Source organism: Athene noctua, chromosome 13 (genome assembly GCF_965140245.1).
Source record: "Athene noctua chromosome 13, bAthNoc1.hap1.1, whole genome shotgun sequence".
Lineage (NCBI taxonomy): Eukaryota > Metazoa > Chordata > Aves > Strigiformes > Strigidae > Athene > Athene noctua.
Window position 1 is genome coordinate 7,911,524 of NC_134049.1, and position 21,137 is coordinate 7,932,660.

Sequence of the window (21,137 nt, forward strand, 5' to 3'; positions counted from 1 at the left end):
TGGTGCACTCACTGATGTTTTGCCACAGGAGAAAACTGTAGGATTTTTTTTTTTTTTTTTTTTTCCCCTCTTGCATGCAGTGAAGTTTATAATGTTTTTCTGTGAAAATTCACCCCAACCATCTGGCTCATAATGGCATGAGACATTGCTGAAAGATGACAGACAGACAAATGGACAAATATACAGTGTTTTATTACCTTATATTCTCACCACGCTGGGAGTGTCAGAGACAATAAACCAAGATGGATTCTCATTTATAATCATAATAAAGGCAGGACTCGGTGGGGATACGATAAAGCAGTACCATCAGGGGAGGAAAGGCGATGTCCTAACAAGAGCATGTGGTTCCTTAAATAGTCCTGAACTCCTGGTGATGAGGGATTTCCAAAGCGTTGTCCAAGGAGAACTTTTTCTGTTCGCTTCTCGCTCCTCAAAGTGCTCTGTTTCTGCCAAAGAGAGGAAGGTGGTGTTGGCATGACAGTGCCTCCGCTCAGGCGGTGTCTGTGAAATGAGTCGGATCCCGCTAAGGAGCAGCTCCAGAGCTGACGCGTGACTGAGCTGCTGCCTTTCAGAGGTCTTCTTCTGCAGGGTGGACCTAGGGTACTGGTGGGCTCCTTTCTCTTGTCTAAAGCCACCCTGCCATTACCCTGCTCATTTTTCAACAGTGAGGTGGACCTGAGAAGGAAAGGTGGATTTCATTTTTTGTGAATCATCACAGGAGCACCAGTCCAATATTCATTGCATCCTACTCGTGACGCAGGCATAGACCAAAGGAGTGCAGGAAGCCCCAACTATGCGAAGACCTGGAAAGCTAAATGAGGACCAGCTGCTATTCCTATCAGATTAGCTAATTCCTTTGTATGATCTGTCCTCTTTATTCCTCTCTGCATAATTTACTGCCTCATAACAGTTGCTGAAATCACCCAAACCACAGTAATTTTAGAGCCCAGCATGCAGAGCTGTCTCACATTACTCCTTCTTCAGGGGTTTTCTTCTGCAGGAAAAGTTAGTGAGATGAAAAAAGGGATGAGGTTGTGCAGACAGAAGAAGTAGGGAGAAAGCCAAGGAAACCTCAGGCAGAAGAAAGACAGAGCAAGGTCCGTTTGGAGTGTTAGGAAAACATGAGTCTGAGGGAACACCTCATCAAGCCATAGACACAAGTGCGCCTCCTGTTTTGTCCTGCAAGAAAGGGAGTCAGAGGAGGTGGGAAGTAAGGGGAGAGATGGAAATTGGGCAAACTGAAGAAAGGATTTCTAATGAAATCATAACATGAGCCTGAGATCAGTCTTTCAGCATCTCATGTTTTCGCTCTGTATGGCCTCACTTCTGGAATTTTCTTGTTCTATGAGTTTGGCTTCATTAGCCATTCATGTAATGACCACCGAAGAAAGCTGGTGGGAGAAAGCATGGGGCAAGAAAAGACATAGGTACCTAGAGATCCTGGAAGCACAAGAAAAGACAAAAAAGCGGATGTTACATTTTGTCCAAAATTGTCCTTTTCCATGATGATGTTGAGGCTGGCAACAATCAGAAGTATTTCCAACCTGCCTGATGCTCTGGCTGAAAAATGTAGGAGACCAGGGCCTCTCACTAAATTTCCTGCTTCGAGAAGGTCCACAAATTCTGTCACAGCAGATTTTTCTGAAAGTCTTCTCACACTTCCACATCTGGAGAGAACTGTGCTTCTAAAAATACTTTTTCAGTTTGAACCCAACTTTGGAGCCAGTTCTCACTCTGTTCAGAGTGAGTTCTGCACCAGGGACCACAGCTGTGGATCAGTGCTCAAACCATACCTCTTCCTTTAATGACACTTTTCTAACAGTCCAGTAGTCTCCAGAACATATTCAGTATATCCAGAATTTTTTTAACATTTATGGTGCGGGCACATTAAGATCAGAAGCTCTTAGGAAAACGATGACAGCAGAGTCTGACTAGGCAGAAGCAGCATACGCCTGTGGCTAGATCCCTCGAACCAGACACCGAACAACATTGAAACAGTAGTATCAAAACCTCCTAAATCCTCAAAATTGCAAGGAAAATCTTACCACTGTGACCTGAACACAGTGCTGCAATATCTACTGGGGTGTGCAAACAAACTGCAGCATGACTCTGAGGTTGACTGTTGGGACCGGGATGGCACCAGCAGAATCTGGCTGGTGAGGACAAAAAGGGTCACGGGCCGTCTGTTGGTCAGAGACGTGCCCTGCTGTGACGGTAAGTACTACCTGGCCTGAGCTCTCCTGTTCCCTCTTGGAGGGAGCGCGGGGTGCTAGCAGCGGTGATGCATGGCACGCTTTCCCGTCTGCCTGTCACTCCAGGTGGGGACTGCAGTCTAATCAAGGCTGTTGCAAAGATGAGGGATTTTTTTGGTGCTGCTCCTAAATTAAGGAGTGTGAGGAAGAGCCAGCGTAGGGGTGAGGGTTGGGAGAAAGGTTCACATTGTGGCATGAGCCAGTTAACCCAGCCCTGAGTGACATCCTCCTGCTGGGATGTCGCAGGGATGCCAAAACCCAGAGGACAGCAAAGGCAGAAGCTCAGGCTGAGTTTACTGAGAGCAAACTCCTTCCTACTTAGGACCCGACAGCTCTTTTCTGGCCTTGCAGCAGCTCAGCATGATTCACACAGAGCCGAGGAGGGGCTGCTGCCTGTGCCAGGTACTGGACTCCCCATCTCTCTGCAGTGCAGCTTTGACTGGGGAAATGTGAGGCTCAACGCTGTCTGAAAGCAGGTTCTGCCGGGCTTCTGGCCCCGCTGGAGCAGGCAGAGCCATGGCAGTGAACTCGCAGGCTGGGGGACCCGGTAGCCAAGAGCCTCTGAGACCCTGAGGGCAGAAGGTAAGCCTCTGTTCCTGCTGGGAGACAGTCTCAAAGCTGCAAGGCTGCTGCTGAGACCCAGTGGCTTCCAGCTTTCTTGTGATTATCCATCTCGGCAATAGGATGCTGTTAAGTGTCTGATTACTGCGTTGTTAAAGCCTTAAGCCTGAAATCTGACTACTGCATGTTCCCTTGAGGGGCAGCCAATCCTCCTCCATTCCTCCACCAGTAATCCCTCCCTTTCCTCAGAAAAATAATAAAAAAGAAAGACAAGTGATATCTGTCAGCAGCAGCGCTTTCCAATCAAGTGAAAACTAGCTGGAAAATCAAATCAGCCGGTAAGTTCCTGCAAAACACAACTCTATCTCTTTAAAATCTCCCCTTTTGAAGGGATGAACTGAACAGCAATAGCTGCTGATGTAAAACAAACCATTATTCCTCCTATCTCTTCTCCAAGCCCCATCCCTACAGACGCATGAGTCTGAGGGAGGCAGATGCTCTCTGAAGACTATTTTCCTCTGTTAAATAAATTCACTTTCAAATAATGTGTAATTAAATGTGTGGTATTGAATTAATGTTTTATTCTGAGTGCTTTGGCAGCAGGGGACCTAGGGGCCTGGCTGGTGGAAAGAAAACACATTCGCCAGAAAGACTCCCATTCCCCTCTCTCTTTCCTTTTTCCTCCCACCCTGCCAAGAATTCCAATCTTTCTTTCCAAGAGCAGCTGGGGTTTACCAGTGAGTTGGTGAGGATGATGCTTTGTGCAAGGTCCCTTCAGTGGTACGTTGTCATGGGACTCTTGGGTGTTTCACCCAATGCAAAACCTCTGCAGCCCACTGCAGTCCCTCCTACACCCGTCTCCTGGTGGGCTTAGTCTTCCTCCTCAGAAGAGCCCAGCTGTGCAGTTAACCCTTGTATACAAAAAGCAGAGCCTGAGCATCCCCTCAGGATGTGAAGTTGGTGCTGGATGTCTAAGGAGACAAACTGCTGAAGCTGGAGAGCCAGTTTGTCTTTTCAGTCTAATGTCAGCCAGAGGTTTTTTGAGAAGGTGCAGGTGATAATGGGAATCATTGGTCAGTTTTTAAGTCTTTTGTCTGAAATGTTCATAAGATTTTGGTCCCATCAGCAATGTTTCAGTTTCCCTGGGAGCCAGCTCAGGAGGAGATGGTGCATAGAGAGGCAAAGGCAGGCACGGGGTGAACCTGCACCCAGGCTTTGTAGAGATGGCAGCAGCAAGAGGGACCAGAGTGTCTGTTCTAACCTGGGGGGATCTTGGCACGTGGCTGGGGCACAAGCAGGTTGGGCAGAGGCAGTGACTGGGTAGGGAACAACTGAGAACTTGCTTATAGCTCCCTAACCCCGATGCCAGTGGCTGCAGAGAGCCTTGCGAGTATTAGATTTCTTTTGGGAAGTCTTCCAGATCTCCATACTAATGGACATTTTAACCATTGACAAGAGCACAGGTGAAGGGATTTACCTTGTTGGATCAAGGAAGTGTCCTGTTGATCAGATGAGCTCTTGCCTGAGTAATTTCAGTAAGTCACAAATCTTCAGAAAGAGGAGGTGAATACTGTCTTAAAAGGCAAGAGCCTGCTGCAGTGCAAGGCCTAGATGTGCTGGAGACTTCATTTTGTTGCTGCTGTAGTCATCGTCAAACATTTTCTGGGGGTGATGCACACGAGCCTTCGTCTTGCTGCAGCCTCTTTGCTTGAGGATCTCCCTGGGATGGCTGTGCTGCTGCAGGACCATGCAGTGTTGTGCATCCCAGCTGAGACTGCACCCAGTAGCCATGGGGCACTTTATATTGCTCTCTTTATAAAATAACAACTAAGTGGTTAGTATTCAGATTTACAGGACTGAAATAGAGGAGAAGAGCTTGAAATCACATTTTGTTTTTATAGGAGTGTCAGGTGGTTTAAACTGGGACAGAATTTTTTGCTTAAACATGTTTGTGGAGTGGTGCCAAATGCATTCTAATATTATTTTTCAGATTTTTTTTCATGAAGAAAATGAGAGTTTGCTTTGGTTTGGGTTTAAACTTTGCAGATATGTCATACTAGGTAATGTCACCTGCTTCCAAATAGTTTTCAGTGTGATGTGATGAGGGAGTCTGGCAGGCTCTGGGCTTGCATCTGATGAGTTGTTGGTTTAAGGTGTGATTGTGCTTTGCCTTCCTGTCAGCTCCTTTACACACACGCATGCACACACGCTCCCTTTACACTTACCTTTAGCTCTGAGAGCATTGTACACGTAGTTTGTCGGCGGTTGGAGCTGGTGCTGCAGCAGAGATGCAGCAGCTCAAGTTACGGCAGCTCAGCGGTGCTAATCCAGTTGCTCTGTGCCACTAATCAAATCACTCTGTGGAGCGAGAGGGCTGCTTTGCAGAAACACGGCTCTCCCTCGAATTGAGGCTGGCTGGAGTTAGGTGACAACTGAAGGGCAGCCCTTTGGGTCAGGGCTTCCTCTCCACCTGCTATTGCAACAGCAAAAGCCACAGAAGCTGATGATGTTCTGATTGCTAGAGGTATGTTTGGAAGTGGTGGATGTAAAGTATTTTCAAAGCATCAGAGACTTGGCTTGCAGAGGTTACTCTTCTGTTCTCCTGTTTTCTTGAGCTTGATTACACTGAATGTCAGCTCCTGGTGCTGATCAGTATTCCTGGGTAATTTTTTTTTGGCCCAGATTGTCCAGCTTAATGCGTGAAAGCCTGCTATTTTTTACCAAGGTCCATTTAGCAGCATGTAGTGCAATAGCTTGGGGTCTGCTGGGTCAGCTGGGCAATAATGCCTCCTTCACATCTGGGATCTGCACTCGTGCCTTGTGGCTGCTTCCAAGCAATGAAAGGGATGGTAAGAAAATGCAGAGAACTGCAGAAACATAAAGTAGCTGTCTTTTAAGGTCTTTATGAAGTAGTATGATCACGACAGTTTAATAATGTAATATATAGTCAGGCACCAGGGGCTGCCTGGAAGCAAGTTGCCAGCATCTTGGTAAGGTACAAGACATGAGAAACAGTCTGAAGAGAGGCTGTGACGCCAATGACGTATATTGGTTTGCTGGAAAGCATCCTTCATATTTCAGGTTGTTTCCATCAAGGCCAAAGAAGAGATGGATGGAAGATGTGAGAAAGTCTGTATATATTTCTGCTGTTTAGGACACACAGAAATGGCTATGAGAGCTGTTATGTAGAATTAATAAGATTGAAATACTGGCCCCAAAGTGAAGAGAAAGGTCTGAGCAAGGTGGTCTTGTCCACAGGGCTTGCAAAGAAGGGGGTGGGAAGGACCTTGGTGCACCTGTGTGTTGGAGCCCAGGTGGCTCAGCCAAGGATTCTGCCTGCTCCACCAAGTTCCCAGAGATTCAGATATGCTTTACATAAACTTCTGTGATTTGGGGTCCTTTTGAGAGGACTGTCAGAACTGTTTGGTGCTTATAATTATGACTCTTTTAAATTTGAGACCTTGAAGGGTGCCTTACCAGAGGAACTTGGCAACCAACCAGTGTCTGGTCACAGCACTGAGCTGCCAAAATCTGTATCTGGGTCTTTTCCCAGAGGTGGCTCATGTTAGAGCTGGGAGAGAAGCCACCAGAAGTGGAGGGCTACCTGCTCGGAGACCATACAGAGATAAGAAAGAGCCTGTTTACGGCTCCGTTTTTTTAAATGATGTGGAACTGATTTTCCCTTTGTTTACGTGTACTTCACAGCAGTCCACGATTGAAATCAATATCCTTCATTGACTTTGATGGATTTGCACCAGGCCAGGAGGGAGACTCAGACTCTGTGCAGCTAGCCTATGCATTATCTTCTCTCACTATGAGACAAGTCTGTGAGAGAATGACTTATCAGCCCTCCAGTGGCAAGGCTTTTTGATCTGGTCCTACCTGATCTGCACACTTTGCTCTGATCAGGTACATTGGGTAACTCATCAACATGTTTGGTTGACATCCAGGTTGCAATTGACTGCCTGACATGAAAGGCACTCTGTTTCATAGTTACATGTCTTAATGACAAGATTTCCAGCGTAAATTGTAAGCTTTGTTTATTTGATTTTAATTGTCATGGAACAGGGAAGCCATGCAGGGTTTATTGACAAGAATTATTTTAACAGCGAGTCAAGAAAGAAGTGAATGAATCATATTGACTAACTGAGGGCTTTGCTACCTTTTTGTGGACAACTTATGTATGAAGAAAAAAGAGACAATTCTTTGGCATAAATTAGTTGTTACAGCAAATGACTCAGCCACTACTGAAAAATGTCATTGTTGTTATCATTTATAAAGTGCTGTTGATGCAAATGAGGTTTTAGAAGCTTATGAAAATCAAGGCCATTACCACAAAGAGCCCAGGATCAGATTCAAATCAGGATACCCTAGAAACACAGCTAAGAGTATTCAGTTTTAAAACAGGGATTGAACTGCAAGAAGGGCAAGAAATAAGAAAAAGAGAAAAGAAATGCCATGATGTGAAAAATCCAAGGGAAGGAGGAGCTAGTGATGGAGAGGTGCAGTAAAGGACCTACCCCTAGGGAAAACAGGGCCACATGTGTGGAGAAGAAACAAATAGAAAATTGATATTGGTCTTTTCTAGGCTAGAAGAGAAAGATGCTGATAAAGAGGGTGGCGAAATTAAAAGGAGAAATTTCTATAATTTTATTCTGTTTTCCCAGTGAGCTACATGTTGTTTATGAATTAAGAGTCCAAGCACAGGAAACCCACTAGAAATACAGCAACCAGACAGACCCCTGTTTGGGAGTTTGAAAGGAGGAGATGTGAGGAATTAATTTCAGAACTGGTGTAAATGATCCATCATAAGAAGTAGTTTTGCATTTTGATGTAGCTTCAGTACTGGTACTGCTCATGGTTTACTCTGTTTGGAGTCTGATTTGTCCATTTACCTCCCACTGTAGTCATCTGTGTCCAAATACAATCATGTGCATCCAGGTTTCAAGAGTATTATCAAACCACAGTTTTAAGGATGCTGACTGTGATGGGAATCTGAAATGCAGAATTTGCAGTGTCATTGAACCCATCTCTTCTTCATCTGACCCCCAGGACTGATTTGGAAATGAGACAATAATTGGAAAATTAGATTCTTGAAGTGTACCCATGCAGCTTCCTGATTTCTGCTCATGTGATTGAAATGTGGTGGTTATGATTAAAAGGGTGTTTTCACTACACACAGTCTGGTACCAGCTCTATATGCTCTACCTAGGATCTGGAGGTTGAGTTGGGGTCATTTTGCCTTGACCACGTCACAAGCAAGAGAGATTCTGCAGCATGAGTGTAAAAGATGGGTGAAGAGTCATTGAGTCAGTGATTTAAGTGAAAAAGTTCTGGCTTTCCCAGGCTCAATCCCAGGGGCCAGTGCAGAAGTGACCCATCAGGACACGGTAGATTGATGTATGAGAAAAGCAGAATTAATCTTGTTCTCTTCTTCCCCTGTATCCCATGGCTGTGCTGGGTTTGCAAGGTTAGCAAACTAGAATATGTTTGTGTCGAGGAAAGAAGCAGACATGACTAAGGGACACGTGGGAGTGAATATGGGGTGGAAGAAGTTGCTGTTTTTAGACAGACACTTTTCTGACTGAGTGCACTTTAAGCACAGATCAAGCCAGCCATCCTGCAAAAGGTTCAGAGGAGGTTAGGTAAGATCTCATTACAGATCCAAAGCTGCAACCCTTCTGCCTTTGCTCTTCCAGAGAAAAGGAAAGCTTTCTGCTCTGGAGGCAGTTTGTAAAGGTGGGTGCAGTGTCCCAGACTTACTCATACTCTTGTTAATGCTCGAGCTTACCCACCTGCTACCATCATTGAACTCAAGTCATGGGGCATTTCCAACCAGAGGCAGGTTGGGTGTTTTATGATGTGGTTCATGTGTTATGTGGAACAACCGTGAAGGCAAGTGTTGAAACAGGTTCTTCATGCATTAAATCTTGATGGACAAGAAGGAAGGTGTGGGAATCTGCTCTGTGTCATGCAGCAACATAGTAATCCCAAAACAAGGACTGCAAGACGTTTTATTTAAAACTGGAATTACTTCTGTGTTGTGCGCTCACATCCTTCCTGTAGATACAGCGCAGCCTTGAATGAGTTCCCATCATGCTGTCAAGTCTGCTTATTTTCCTGTCAGGTCTTGCTGTGGCTCCTGCATAGGTTCTTCTTTTGAATTGTCTTGTTGGCTTGTTTTTATAAGTTAATGGTACAGGGGGGAGAAAAAAACAAAGAGAGTGGTACTTATGGGAAGACAGTTTGCATACACCTTGTCGGCAGGGCTGACTGCAACACAGCCGAGACAGATTAGCACACCACTGCCTGCCTAAAACAAATAAACACCAGCTGTTTATCAGACAGGGCTCAGCATTCTCCAGGAGGAGGTAAACAGATTTATGCAGATGAACCTCCCAGGTGCCCTTGCAGCACAGCATCTTTCATGGCTACTCGGCCTTCCTTATGAGTTACAGCCAGGACAGACGAGCAAAGAGATGCAAGGTTAGCACAATAACACAGCCATTTGCACAGTGCCAGGGCAGTTTGTCATTGCTTTATGTTTAAAGCCCATATTTAATAGTAATGTAGAATTAATCATAGTGCTGATCTCACTGTGAATGGAAGAATTTGATGTAAACTTCAGTATTTTAGGCCTATAGCATGTGAAAAAGCAATTTATTATAACTCACTTATTATTCCATTTGTGCCTAAAATACTATGAAGTCAAATTTACGGCCATTCAAGGTTGAGAGAATTTGTGATCAGTAAAAGTACTTTTCTGACTCTACATTAAGATTGCCCAGTTGCTGTCAAACTGCTTAACTTCACGAATCCTTTTTTTTATAACCATCCAAGTTTACTTTAAATCCAGCAGTGCTACGTGAGTCCACTATCTCAAAAGGATTGCTCCTCCCTCAGTACAACTCCGTCTGCCACAATACCTCCTTTAATTCTTCATATAAATTTTTCCTGAAGCTTTTCAGGTGACCCTAACAACTTGCTGCAAAATCTGGTCTTGAAGACAGATGGGATATTATTTAAATAATCTAGACATAATTACACAGTCTGGATGCTAGTTCTCACAAGTGTCTGATCATTTATTAAGATATTGTTGGGAAGAAAAATAGGGAGCTGGAAATTTTGAGCAAGACCCTGGGGAGTTCAGAAAGAGAGGTTTATTTCTGTTCTCGTGGTGTTACCACTTAGACATCAGAAGTGTAAATAATCTAAAATCGTATTGCTGGTTATTGTGAGACAGTCTCTTTTTAAACTTTATCTCACATGAAATGGGGCAATCAGATTGCAATTGATACATTTCTGTTGGGATTATGAATTTTTTAAAGTGTCCTTGGGCTCCTCTTAATACAAGACCATTTCCCCACAGCTTTCTCGACTTCTGCTATTCAGGAGACCAAGAATGCAAATACATCGTTTGTCAATACAGTGAATCCTAGGTACTGTAGTGATGAGTGCTATAGAAATGCTTGCCAAGAGAAAGAGGAAAAAACCTTTTTTCCTCTACTCTGTTAAGTAAATTGGTGTCATTTGAGCTTTTCTTAGATTAGGACTTTCCTCACCCAAGTGCATCACTTAACATTTCAACACGTAATATCTCAGATTTCTCAGGGTACTCCTTAAACACTCAGCTAAGCCAGGTGGAGAAGGCAAAGTCCACATGTGATTTGTTCTCCCTGGCTGTCACTTCACATTTAAAACCAAAGTAATTTTGGATGTGCCTACCATCCTGTCCCTTAATGTTACCAATATTATTAATATTGGTAACTAACAGTTTTCAGTCGATTGAACAATTAATGGAAAGGTCAACGGGAATTCTCTGTAGAGGCATCGTTCATTACAAGGCCCATTGCTTATACAATCTCACAGCATCCATCTTCCCAAACAAGCAAAGGGGCCAGAGATGGCAGCTCCTTAAACCCACCTGTGAGCTTCTAATTAAAAAGCTTAATTGTATGAAAGCCATTAGGGTGTAAGCCTTCCAATCCATTGACTTTTTGATGCAGTAAGTGGTATCTATGCTATTGTGGGGCATGTGCTCCCTCAGGTCTCTATGGGTGCCTACTCGGGTGGTAGGAGCTAGTGGCAGACTGCGATCACTCTTAGTGATGTTTCCCTGCAGCCAGTCTGAAACCCGGTGTTAGTCACGTCCACCTCCTGCATCTGCAGTGCCCCAGTGCAGCTGAGCTATGGGGTGCATAGCTGGACACGTGGCACATGGAAGAGATGGAGTAAACTCAAAAGCAGTCCTGTTTGTGAGCAAACAGATGCAGGACCAAGTTATGAGTGCCCCAGGGTAGGAGTGGAAACAGGGCACTGTCCCATCTAATGCCTCTGCTTCAGGAGACCTCTAATGCATCGACTTTTGCTCACCAAGCATTGGAGAAGAGTGTGTAGCTCTCACTGTCCTGCCATGGCCATCAGGCTGAAGCTGGGGGTGGTCTGTGCTACCAGTTCTCAAGGGAGGCAGTAAGCTCCAGTGAAGGCAGTTTGGAGAGATGAAGTTTTGGGTATGGTGCCTCCAGAAAAAGCTGTGGAGACTGTGCATCTCTAGCTGTTTCCACAGTTCATTCTAGGCGCTAATAAAAGCCCCTTTGTATTGCCAGAGTTGTATGGGTGCTGTGATGCCAGAAAGGTGCTTAGAGGTTTGGCAGCAAATAGTTGTGCCCTAGTGTTGTCCCCAACAAGTGTATATGGATACCCCCAAGCTCTCCCAGCAACCAGTGATATTTAATGCAGCGTTAGTGGATATCCTGCTAGTTGCTTATCTACCCTTGTAGGTGCCTAGTACTTGGGTAGATCTAGCCTTTATGAATGACCTGTTAGCTGAGCAGACCAGTCTTCACAGGCATCTGTACTACTGTTAAATTAATAGCTATTGCTCTTTTGATTCTTCCCGAAACCTCAGTTGCTATTCTCCGTCAGTCCTTGCCGTCCTAAATGTCAGTAGAAAGGATCATTAAAACTAATGGGTTTAGTTTGTCTGTTGTGCCAGTGACTTTATCCTGGGATGACCTGTATCTGAGGGAACAGTCGAGTAGGAGATGGCTGCAGGGTCAGGGTCTTGTGGCAGGGCAGTGCTCGGCACTTCCAACCAGCTGCTGCTCATGCCCTAAGGTGCATTGGGGTCAGTTGTCCTTCTCCCCTTGGAAACACGTTGACTTTACAAGGTTCGGCCTCAAAAATCTGTCCGAGTTTGGGTTTAAACTGATCCCAGTTGAAACGTAAAACTCAGTAGGACCTTCTAATCTCACCTGGCCTGGCATAGGATGTATGTGACTTTTGCTATGCCTCACAAGAGATGAATTATTTCCAGGATCATTCCAAAGAGGAATGAGGTCTTTGTAAGACATTTTGCCCCAAAGGTTCCTCTCCCCGAGGACAAGCTTTCCTCAGGCTTGTAGTGAGAACGTGATAAACCTCAAATACTTTCCTCACAGATGTTTTGCATGAGACTAGCTCCATCCCAGAGATGGCTGTGTTCCGTGGGTGGGTAAAAAGATCCCTGTAGATATTTTTACAAAGCAATTTCAGATCCTTTACAGCTTGCTAGAAAATTGAATTAGTTGTTTTCCATTCCCTGAATTAACCCTGATTCATTCTTCCCTCAACCCTCTCCCTCTTCCTCCCCTCCCTCCAACAGATGTCCAGCATATTAAGAGGAGAGACATCGTTTTGAAGAGGGAGCTGGGAGAAGGTGCCTTTGGGAAGGTGTTCTTGGCCGAGTGTTACAACCTCAGCCCCACCAACGACAAAATGCTGGTGGCAGTGAAGGTAAATCCCAAGGGTGAAGGGCAGAGAGTAGGGTAGGGGCTGGCTGGCAAAGTGAGGCTGGATGAGCCTGCGTGGGAAAGGGAAGCAGGGGAGGGCTGGGGGCCAGGGGCAGAGATTTATCTGATGCCGGAGATTGCGGTAAATCCACTTAGTCACACAAAGTTTCAGCGTTTCGCTTCAAGGTCGTCTATTCTCACCAATGCCAAAGTCTCTCTTCCTGCTGATGCGGCCAGGAGACAGACGGGGAGGAGAAGCTGGTCTGGAAGCTGTAAGCTCCCGTGCAGCTGCAGCAGCGCAGTGTGGAGTCCACCTTCCCTCCACGAGGGAGTGGGGCCCTTCTCTTTCTGGATTTTATCTCTTTGTGGAACATGCAGAAGCTGAAACAAAAAAGGACCTCAGCAAAAACGAGCATTTAAAAGCTAAGCACGACTGACCAATTTTCTGGGATCAATTTGCTGCAAGATGGGCAAAGCAACTCAGCTCAGCTCCACTCAGCTCTTGCTTGCGTAGCCACAGTTTGTTCCTGTTCTGGTGATTCTGAGCCAACAAAAGTTCAGCTTGGCTTGTGCTGTGCTGTTTGCTTCTTTGTGAGGGTCCTCATGCGAGCTGTGCCCCATCAGTGTGGCTCTGGGCAGAGGAGACCGCTCAGTGCAGGAATGTGCTCACCTCTCAAGTGGCACCAGTTGGCAGACACACATAGTCTAATCCCTGGGAGTTAATTGATGCCTCTTAACTCATTGGAAGAAGATCTGCATTTGAACCAAGTCTCTCTACAGGGAGAAAGATTCCAGCACTCTCTCTCCGGGATGCTGGAGGCATCCAGTTACTTGAGAATTGTTTTAATCATTGGCAGTTCAAGCATTTTTTTTTAGCTCATTTGTCCCCTTATGCTCCAGCCATGAACTGCAAGACTGCACCTTTCACCTCTGAGACTGGTTAAAGCTGAGGTAGCACACCTACCTATATGATTAATTGTCTGATTATATGGCTGGTACGTGTCAGTGTCAGCTGCCTATCGCTGTCAGCCATCCCTTATACGATCCTGTCTCTCAAGTCTCTTCTGATTTTCATTTTCATGTAGGCAGAAACAGCACCCAGACTTGTTTCTGTTAATTGTTACTATGAGCTTACATCTCCAGAGTGTCTTTCATCCTGTGAAATGATACGGATCCAGCTTCAGAGCATGGCCTTGAAATCTGGCTTCTTTCCAGCTATTGGGGAGGGGGCAGGGAAAAAAAATCCCTCTAATTTGTGCCACATTATAAGTCTTAGGGGGGGAAAAAAAAAGGCTTTACATATTAAGTTGAGATTTGGCTGCATTTCCTGAAGATCTCATGCTTCTGACAGAGGCTGAGAAATACCTCCCTGGTCACTGCAGCTCGGGACAGCAGCAGGACATGCTGGTTAGGGCAGCTGAGTCCACAGAATCAGCTTCTGCTCTGCTCTCAGGGACTCCCTCCCAGGGCCAAAGAAGGTGGCTGTGTTACTCACTCAGTTATATGGACTCAGATTTTCAGCAGATCTAAAGGTTGCATCCTCTCAAATAAGATGAGTTTTGATGTGATGGCACAGACAAGCTTCCTGTTTTATTCAGCTTGCCTCTAAGAGCATCCTAAGAAATGCACCAAACCTATATTCAGCAAAGAGTGCTAAGGTTACAAAGTCAAGTACTAGAAATGCTGGAGGGGCTGGTATTCAGGGCATGTCCTCTGAACACATACTTTTCATTTTTCTGTGGGCTGCTCCATTGTGATGATCACTCCTGTGTCCAAGAGCTCCCTGGATGTGAGTGCACTCATTTTCACAGCCTCCCAACGAGGTGCTTGGGTTGTATTATCCCCATTTTGCAGAGGACAGCTGGAGACACAGGGAAACGGAGCTGAAAGGAACCACTTAGGTGAAGGATGGAGTTACTCCTCTGTCTTTCCTTCCCCACAGACAGCAGGTACCAGACTCACACTGAGCCCTGCTGCAGCAATAAACACATGGTGCTTGTGCAGACCTGGCCCTGATGCTGCATGAGAGGGGATTTTCCAGGTAATATTGGAACAACTGACACTTCATGACAATGGCTGCAACCTGCAGATGCTGAGTGACTTGCCAGATGTCACGCCGGAACCGTGAGATGGAGGCACAAATACAGTCCACCTAAAACCTTCCTAGGAGAGGCATTTCAGTGGTTTTGCTGAGACATCACTTCTCTTCCTCTGGTCCTGGTCTTCTTTTACTGTTCTACCACTTCCAGCTCCTGTTTCTCTTATTTTTGAATGTTTGGCTGTGCAACCTTAGTAATGTGGGTTTTTTTAATATCTTTTTGTGTGTGTGTGTGTGTGTGTATGTGTGAGATATTTGCAAACTTACAGGCCTAACATCTCGTAGCAATGATTGTGTGTGGAGGAGAGGAAATCTAAATGCACTGCAGCTTGAAATGTTACCTGCAATCCCAGGAAAAAGAGGGAGAAAAGAGTGATGGGGGAGAGGGCTCTTTTCCTGGGGAAAAATAGGGTAGCATCAACATTATGAAAATATTAAATGACTAAAAGTAATTGGGTGTCTGAGATTAGGATGGATGCTTTGACATCTGCACTGTGTAACTAACATCCATCTAAATATCTCTAGTCAAGCTATCCCAGAGGATGTAGAAATTAAAATAAGATTATGCCATGTGATTAGGAGTTTGGGGGCAGAAAAAGGAGGTACGGAGGTGGGGCAGTATTCTAAGGCTTGGGTAAAAAACTTGCAGCAGATCTGCTCCAAGGAGAAAAGCACTTACTCTGGAGGACTCACTGCTTTGCTGCACATGGCATCGCATCCAGCAGTGCCCTGCACCAGCCACAGGTGCACCAGCAGTGTGCTCAGCCTCTTCCTCTATGCACGACATTCTGATGCTTAACATTCCCTTTTTGCACAGAAACTGGAGCCTGCACCTCCTGATGCCACCTCTCCTGTCCACATGGGGAGATTCAAGGCATGGAGAAAAGGGAGCAGGAATATTTGTGTGTAGGTATGGGAGAGCTACCTAGTGTTCCCCACCACTGAGGGGGAACCGGTGCACATTAGACTGGTTCTGAGGATAACTGATACTAGTTGTCTTGAATCCCTTTTGGCTCCTGTTAGGCTGCATGGTTAAAGCCAGAACTGGTACTAAACAGTCCTGGCAGGTAGAAGATGGGAAGAATATAACTGAGACTCAGCAATTCAGAATTTTCTCATGTCCTTAAATGTTTGTAAAGACTGTGCTGATTCTCGTGGTTGTCCTGTCTTGTCAAATGTTCTGGACTTCAACTTTTTTACTAAGTGCCATCCCTTGATACCCTGGGATGACAACATGCTGCTTTCAAACTAGCTCTCCCATGCAACTGCACCATAATGCATGAACAAGCCAGACTCCAACCCTGGGGAATTCTCCCTGATCACCAGCTGCACCCACAGCAACATCTTCATAGAAACCCTGTGATGTTGGGCTGGTCCACGCAGCCTGGAGCCTGCAAGCTACCCTGCAATGGCAATGTGGAAGATGAGATATTCTCAGTAAGGATACCGATTTCAGCATCAGTCTGCCAGGGGAGATGTTATAAACAGCAGGGAATAAAAACATGATTTTAAAAATTATGAGAAAAGACTTGACAGTGTCCTTCTTCAGAGGCAGTTTGAAAAATCCGCACAATAACTGCACAGCCAGGCAAATCCATCTTCTGAATAAAGGCAGTGTAGTCAGCTATTTCAAAATAAAAGACAGATAGCAAGGACTGGCTGGCTCAGGAATTTAATAATAATGAGATATGAAGCCATTCACTCTTGGGTCACCAGTACAAATCCTGCCCAAGCTGGGAATAATTGGAAGCTATTACCCTCTGAGGCATGTTTGCTGCTGCCTGGGAAACGAGTTGGGGAACCCGCTGGGCCGGTAACTACATGAACAAAATGCTGAGGTGGTGCCACCGGCACCTACTACCAGCCCTCCCAGTGCAACCGGACTGGTGGCAGTGGTTCCTCTCCCCTCCCTTCCTCATCAGCCCCTCTGCGATGCTGCAACCCGTTTGTTCTGGCTTTGCCCCCCACCTGAGCCCACCCTGTATGTATCTGTGCCCCTTCTTTCAGGCGCTGAAAGACCCCACCTTGGCAGCCCGCAAGGATTTCCAGAGGGAAGCAGAGCTGCTCACCAACCTGCAGCATGAGCACATCGTCAAGTTTTATGGCGTGTGTGGTGATGGTGACCCGCTCATCATGGTCTTCGAGTACATGAAGCATGGTGACCTGAACAAGTTCCTGAGGTATGTGCCAGGGTTGGCTCGGGAGATGCTGTACAGCCACTCCGCAGCTCCACTGTGGTTTGTTAGAGATCTGTAGTGCACCAGTGACACCATTACCATGGGGATGCTGGTGGGCTGAGTAACGAGAGCTGGTTGTTCCAAGGATGGCTTGTAGGAGATGATAGTCCTCACCGGATTTGGTACTTTATTAGCTGTACTCCAACATTTCCTCTCAGGCAGTCCCAGAGATGGTCCCTGTGAGCTATGGAAACCAGACATTTGTTCTCCCACCCCAGCAAGTTTGAAGCTGCATTGAAGTGTGGCTACAATACCTCTCTGCTCTGTGGGAGTAGAAGGACATGGAGCCATGGCTATCAGCACCTCCGAGTCTCATACACCCAGCAAAGCCATGGCCTGCTGAAGCCTGTGATGGCCATCACTCTGCCTGTCAGCCACCTCCTGGTTCAATAACACAAGAACCAAAATATTCCTTTGAGAAACTTGCTGGAGTCCTTGGTGTGATTGGGTATTTACTGATCTCTAGTTCTCACTCCTATTTCAGAAAAGACATGAGAAACGTTGGAGGGGCCTCAGGTGGTGCCTGTAGAGTCCATCCCTGGTCCTTGTTCCCTAAGCCTCACCAGACACAGATCCTGACTGAGATACAGAATATCTTAACTGGTGGCGCCACGCTACTCAAGAAGCTAGACAAGTCCTGATGAAGTGTGGTAATTGCCTTCCTGCCTCTAGAGATGTAAACTGCTGGAGGCCACCCCCTCGCCCCCCTCATCATTCAACCATTTCATCACTGTGAGGCAGATAATTTGTGTGCCCTGAATCCACCAGTGGTGAGGGGCAGGGAGCAACTGGGGGAGGATGTTTGTGGTGCTGTTCTCCCATGATACAGAAATTATGCTCTGAAACCTACGTGCAAGTGGAGTGGTACTTACCTCTTGAAATAATTAGTAGTTTTATTTCCCAGTATTTAGAAAATTGGACCCTTGATATTTTCCTGTTTTGACTGCTAAGTGTGAACATGGCTGCAGCAGGAACAAGAAGCTTGAGCACAGCACATTTAGATCTGGGGTTGGGATACACACAGTAATTGTTTTTCCACCATCACTGTCAATTTCTGATCAGGAAACACAGGTCATTCCCCGAGGTTTTCATTTCTAAACAATCACACCAGAAGAGCTATGGGGAAGGACCCCAGAGGATTCTTCTTTCCTCTGCCAAGCAGTGCCAACCTGTCTGCATTTCCCTTGGGGCATTTGCAGGGCAGTGTCTGAGCTGGAAACATCCCTGCAATGGTGTCCCTCCTCATTTTGGCATAGTTGGGTAGATTGAATATGATTTTATAGCTCAGGCTCTGTCTCAGGCTCTGGACAGATAACATCCTTGGCAAGGTAGGATGAGTGAAGGCTGATGCTACACTAGGTTTACAGAGCTCCTTAGACCCATGTTCGAGGGGCAGCAAGCTTGGTTATTCTAGGACCCTCTGTCCTGCAGGGGCTCAGCAACCTCCCAGCAGCAGCGGATTGAACTCCTCCTACTAGCATGAAACCATGCATTGGGCTGAAATGGTGTTTTAGCACAGACTGGAGATGCAGTTTTAAGGACAGTGCCTCAGACTCATGATTGGAGGAAAGCAATCTAAAATAGAGCGTGAGAGGCTGCATTCTTGAAGTGCTTCAAAAGGAAGAGCAGAAAATTGATCCATCTTTTTTCCCAGCATAACCAGCAACCTTGTTCTCCTTTAGAGGAGGTAGATGTCGCAGCTGAGGCATAACTTCCTTCACTGCTCCGACTTCCCAAACAGTGTAGTCCAGAACAGGCTTCCTCGCTGTCTCAGAGGGATGTCTCATCCCCACTGCTAATGCCTTGTGGAATTGCTTCACACAACAGTGTGCTCCTAGGGCTGCTTTTCTGATGGATCCACGGACTCCATCACCCCTATGTCCCAACCCTGCCTTGGGACACCTTCCTGGCTGAAGGAAAAGAAACTTTCCAGTTGTGTGGTCTGTGGGATCGCAGCCTCTCATCTTTCAGCTGCATTTAGCTGCCAGCTTCTCCTTCTCATGTAGCTATGGAGCAAGCAGCTGTAAGTTCTCTTCTCTGCATGTTGGTGTGTGATAGGCACTGAAAGACCTTTGTCTCCCAAAGGAAGCTGGCTTTGGGACAAGGGAGCTTATATCCAGCAAATGGGAACTTGAAATGCCTAAGGGGAAATACGGAAAGAGAGTCTTGGGTTTTGTTTGTCAGATCAGCTATCTGCTGGTGGAAAACTGGGGTGCTGCAAGGGCATGGAGAGGTCTGGTGGTGCAGGAGCATGGGGCATCCCTCAGCAAGCAGCAGTTTTTATTGTGGCATGATTCACCCAGCCCACAGCAGGAGATGGTTGCTCCCAGGCACTGGAGGCCAGGGATGCTGGGAGTCTGTAAGAGACACTAAGATGGACTTTTCCCAGCTTAACTGCAGAAATTGGAAAAGCAGTAAAGTGGAAGAGGCTCACTTTAGACCCAGTTTCCTAGAGAAAAGCACAATAAATAAATTCCCCTCAGTGTTGTTAGACCTTTCTGTGCTTCCCAGAGAAGAGAGAGAATTTTACTGGTCTGTCAAATTATCTAGTGTGGCAAGGGGAAGCATTAGGATCAACACCTACCAGCTGGTTTAGAAGTGGCATGTATTGGGATGGCTCTACACACCTCCCAGGGCCCCTGCCTCTAAGACCATTGCTGGTGGTGCAACAATTTACCCTGCTGCCCGTACTGGGGGAGACTGTAATCATGGTGTCCTGGCTAATAGAAAAGGTATAGTGAAAAGATCCTGCTGTGGAGAAGTACAGGCACTGCTCTCCAGGGAGCACGGCATCCCTAGGGCTGGTGTAAATTGGGGCTGGAGAGTGCCTGCAGGTTGTGTGTGCTAAAAGGCTGGGTGCTGCCCAGCTCACAGACCCGCAGCTCGGGGCTCTGCAGCAACTGCCTTCCCCCAGTGCTTACCAAATACCTCCATCGCTTCCTCCCTTTTCTTGTCACTGGTTTTCTAGCCTTTGTTTTCTCTCTGTGACAGCAGCAAATTTGAAGTAGGGATATTTGTACTTTGTCATTACAGACCTGCTTTGCAGTCTATAGTAAGTTGTTGCCATTTGCTGTTAACTCAGATAGGCAGTAGATTTTGTTAGAAAAGTTGCGAAGTTTCGAGGTTTTTGCGTCAGCCCTTCCAGTGAAGCAGCCCCACAGTGGGACTGTCTCGGGACAAAGAAGAATTTCAGCAGAAAAAGCCAATGAGATGATTTTCTTCCCCATGTTGACAAAAGCCTCCATCACTCCATGATGGAAAAAAACAACTCTTGGGAGACCCACCCAATCTTATGGCCCCTCTCTAAAGCTGACTTAAACCCCTTTCCCTAAGAAAGATGGGCAGACCCTTCTTGTATCCCCTGTAGGCTTCTTGACACAACTAAATGTACTAATATCTTTCCTGTTAATCTCATATGTGTGTTGATACTTCTTTCTTCTAGACTACAACCATGTGGGATGGAGAAAGGGAGGACGGGAAGTGTATGTACTATACAGGACATACTGAGATGTGCCCCATACAGTAGGATGTACAAAGAACCAGTGAAGTAAAGGCATTGGCTGACCATTTTTTAAACATCATCTGTTCCCTTCTAAAACAGACATTTCTTTGGGGGGCATTATTGTATTTGAAAAAAAGTGGCAGTAATGAGATAGTAATAAAAGCTTCACTTCTCACCTAGAAATGTTTACCTCTGATGACAACAGGTATCAGCTGCAGCTAAATATGGTGTAACTGCAAGGCATGACAGGTACAAACTGTCCAGCACAATTTTAGAAGCTATTGTTTGTCCTGCTTTGCTGTTTTTAACTAACCTTCTCAGTCTTGGCTCAGCTTCACATGCTGTCGACATCTGTTGTCACCACCAGGTAATTTCCTGGGGTAAACCCGTCTGTGGGCTGTTTAAATAAGACATCAAGCAGTCATTTCTGCAGACACTTTTCGGCAACTCCCTCTTGCCCTCAGCAGTTCTTCCAGTGCTCCCACCATGCCCAAGAGCCTCTGGGATGCCTCCGGCAGCCCCAGCTCTGCCACCCACAACGCTGCTCCCAGCCAGCTCATCCCACATTCACTGCCACATCACCCACTCGCGAGTCCCAAAAACCACTCCTGGCTTCTCAGCACTCATTTCTAGAGCTCCTCTCCGCTTCCAGCTGTTCTTTCCACCAGGAGGGAACCTTCAGTAGAGCAGCAGGAGGTAGCTGAAGAGGGGGGTATT

At 46.2% G+C, this 21,137-nt stretch overlaps 1 protein-coding gene across 4 annotated transcripts in view; it reads left to right on the forward strand.

The window, feature by feature from the left end:
• NTRK3 (neurotrophic receptor tyrosine kinase 3) overlaps positions 1–21,137 on the forward strand; it is a 215,758-nt gene that overhangs the window by 160,335 nt on the left and 34,286 nt on the right. For all 4 annotated transcript variants that reach the window (XM_074917204.1, XM_074917203.1, XM_074917205.1 and 1 more), the window contains 2 exons: positions 12,457–12,587; positions 16,689–16,861. In XM_074917204.1, the coding sequence (XP_074773305.1) occupies positions 12,457–12,587; positions 16,689–16,861 (304 nt within the window). The remainder of the gene's footprint in view (positions 1–12,456; positions 12,588–16,688; positions 16,862–21,137) is intronic.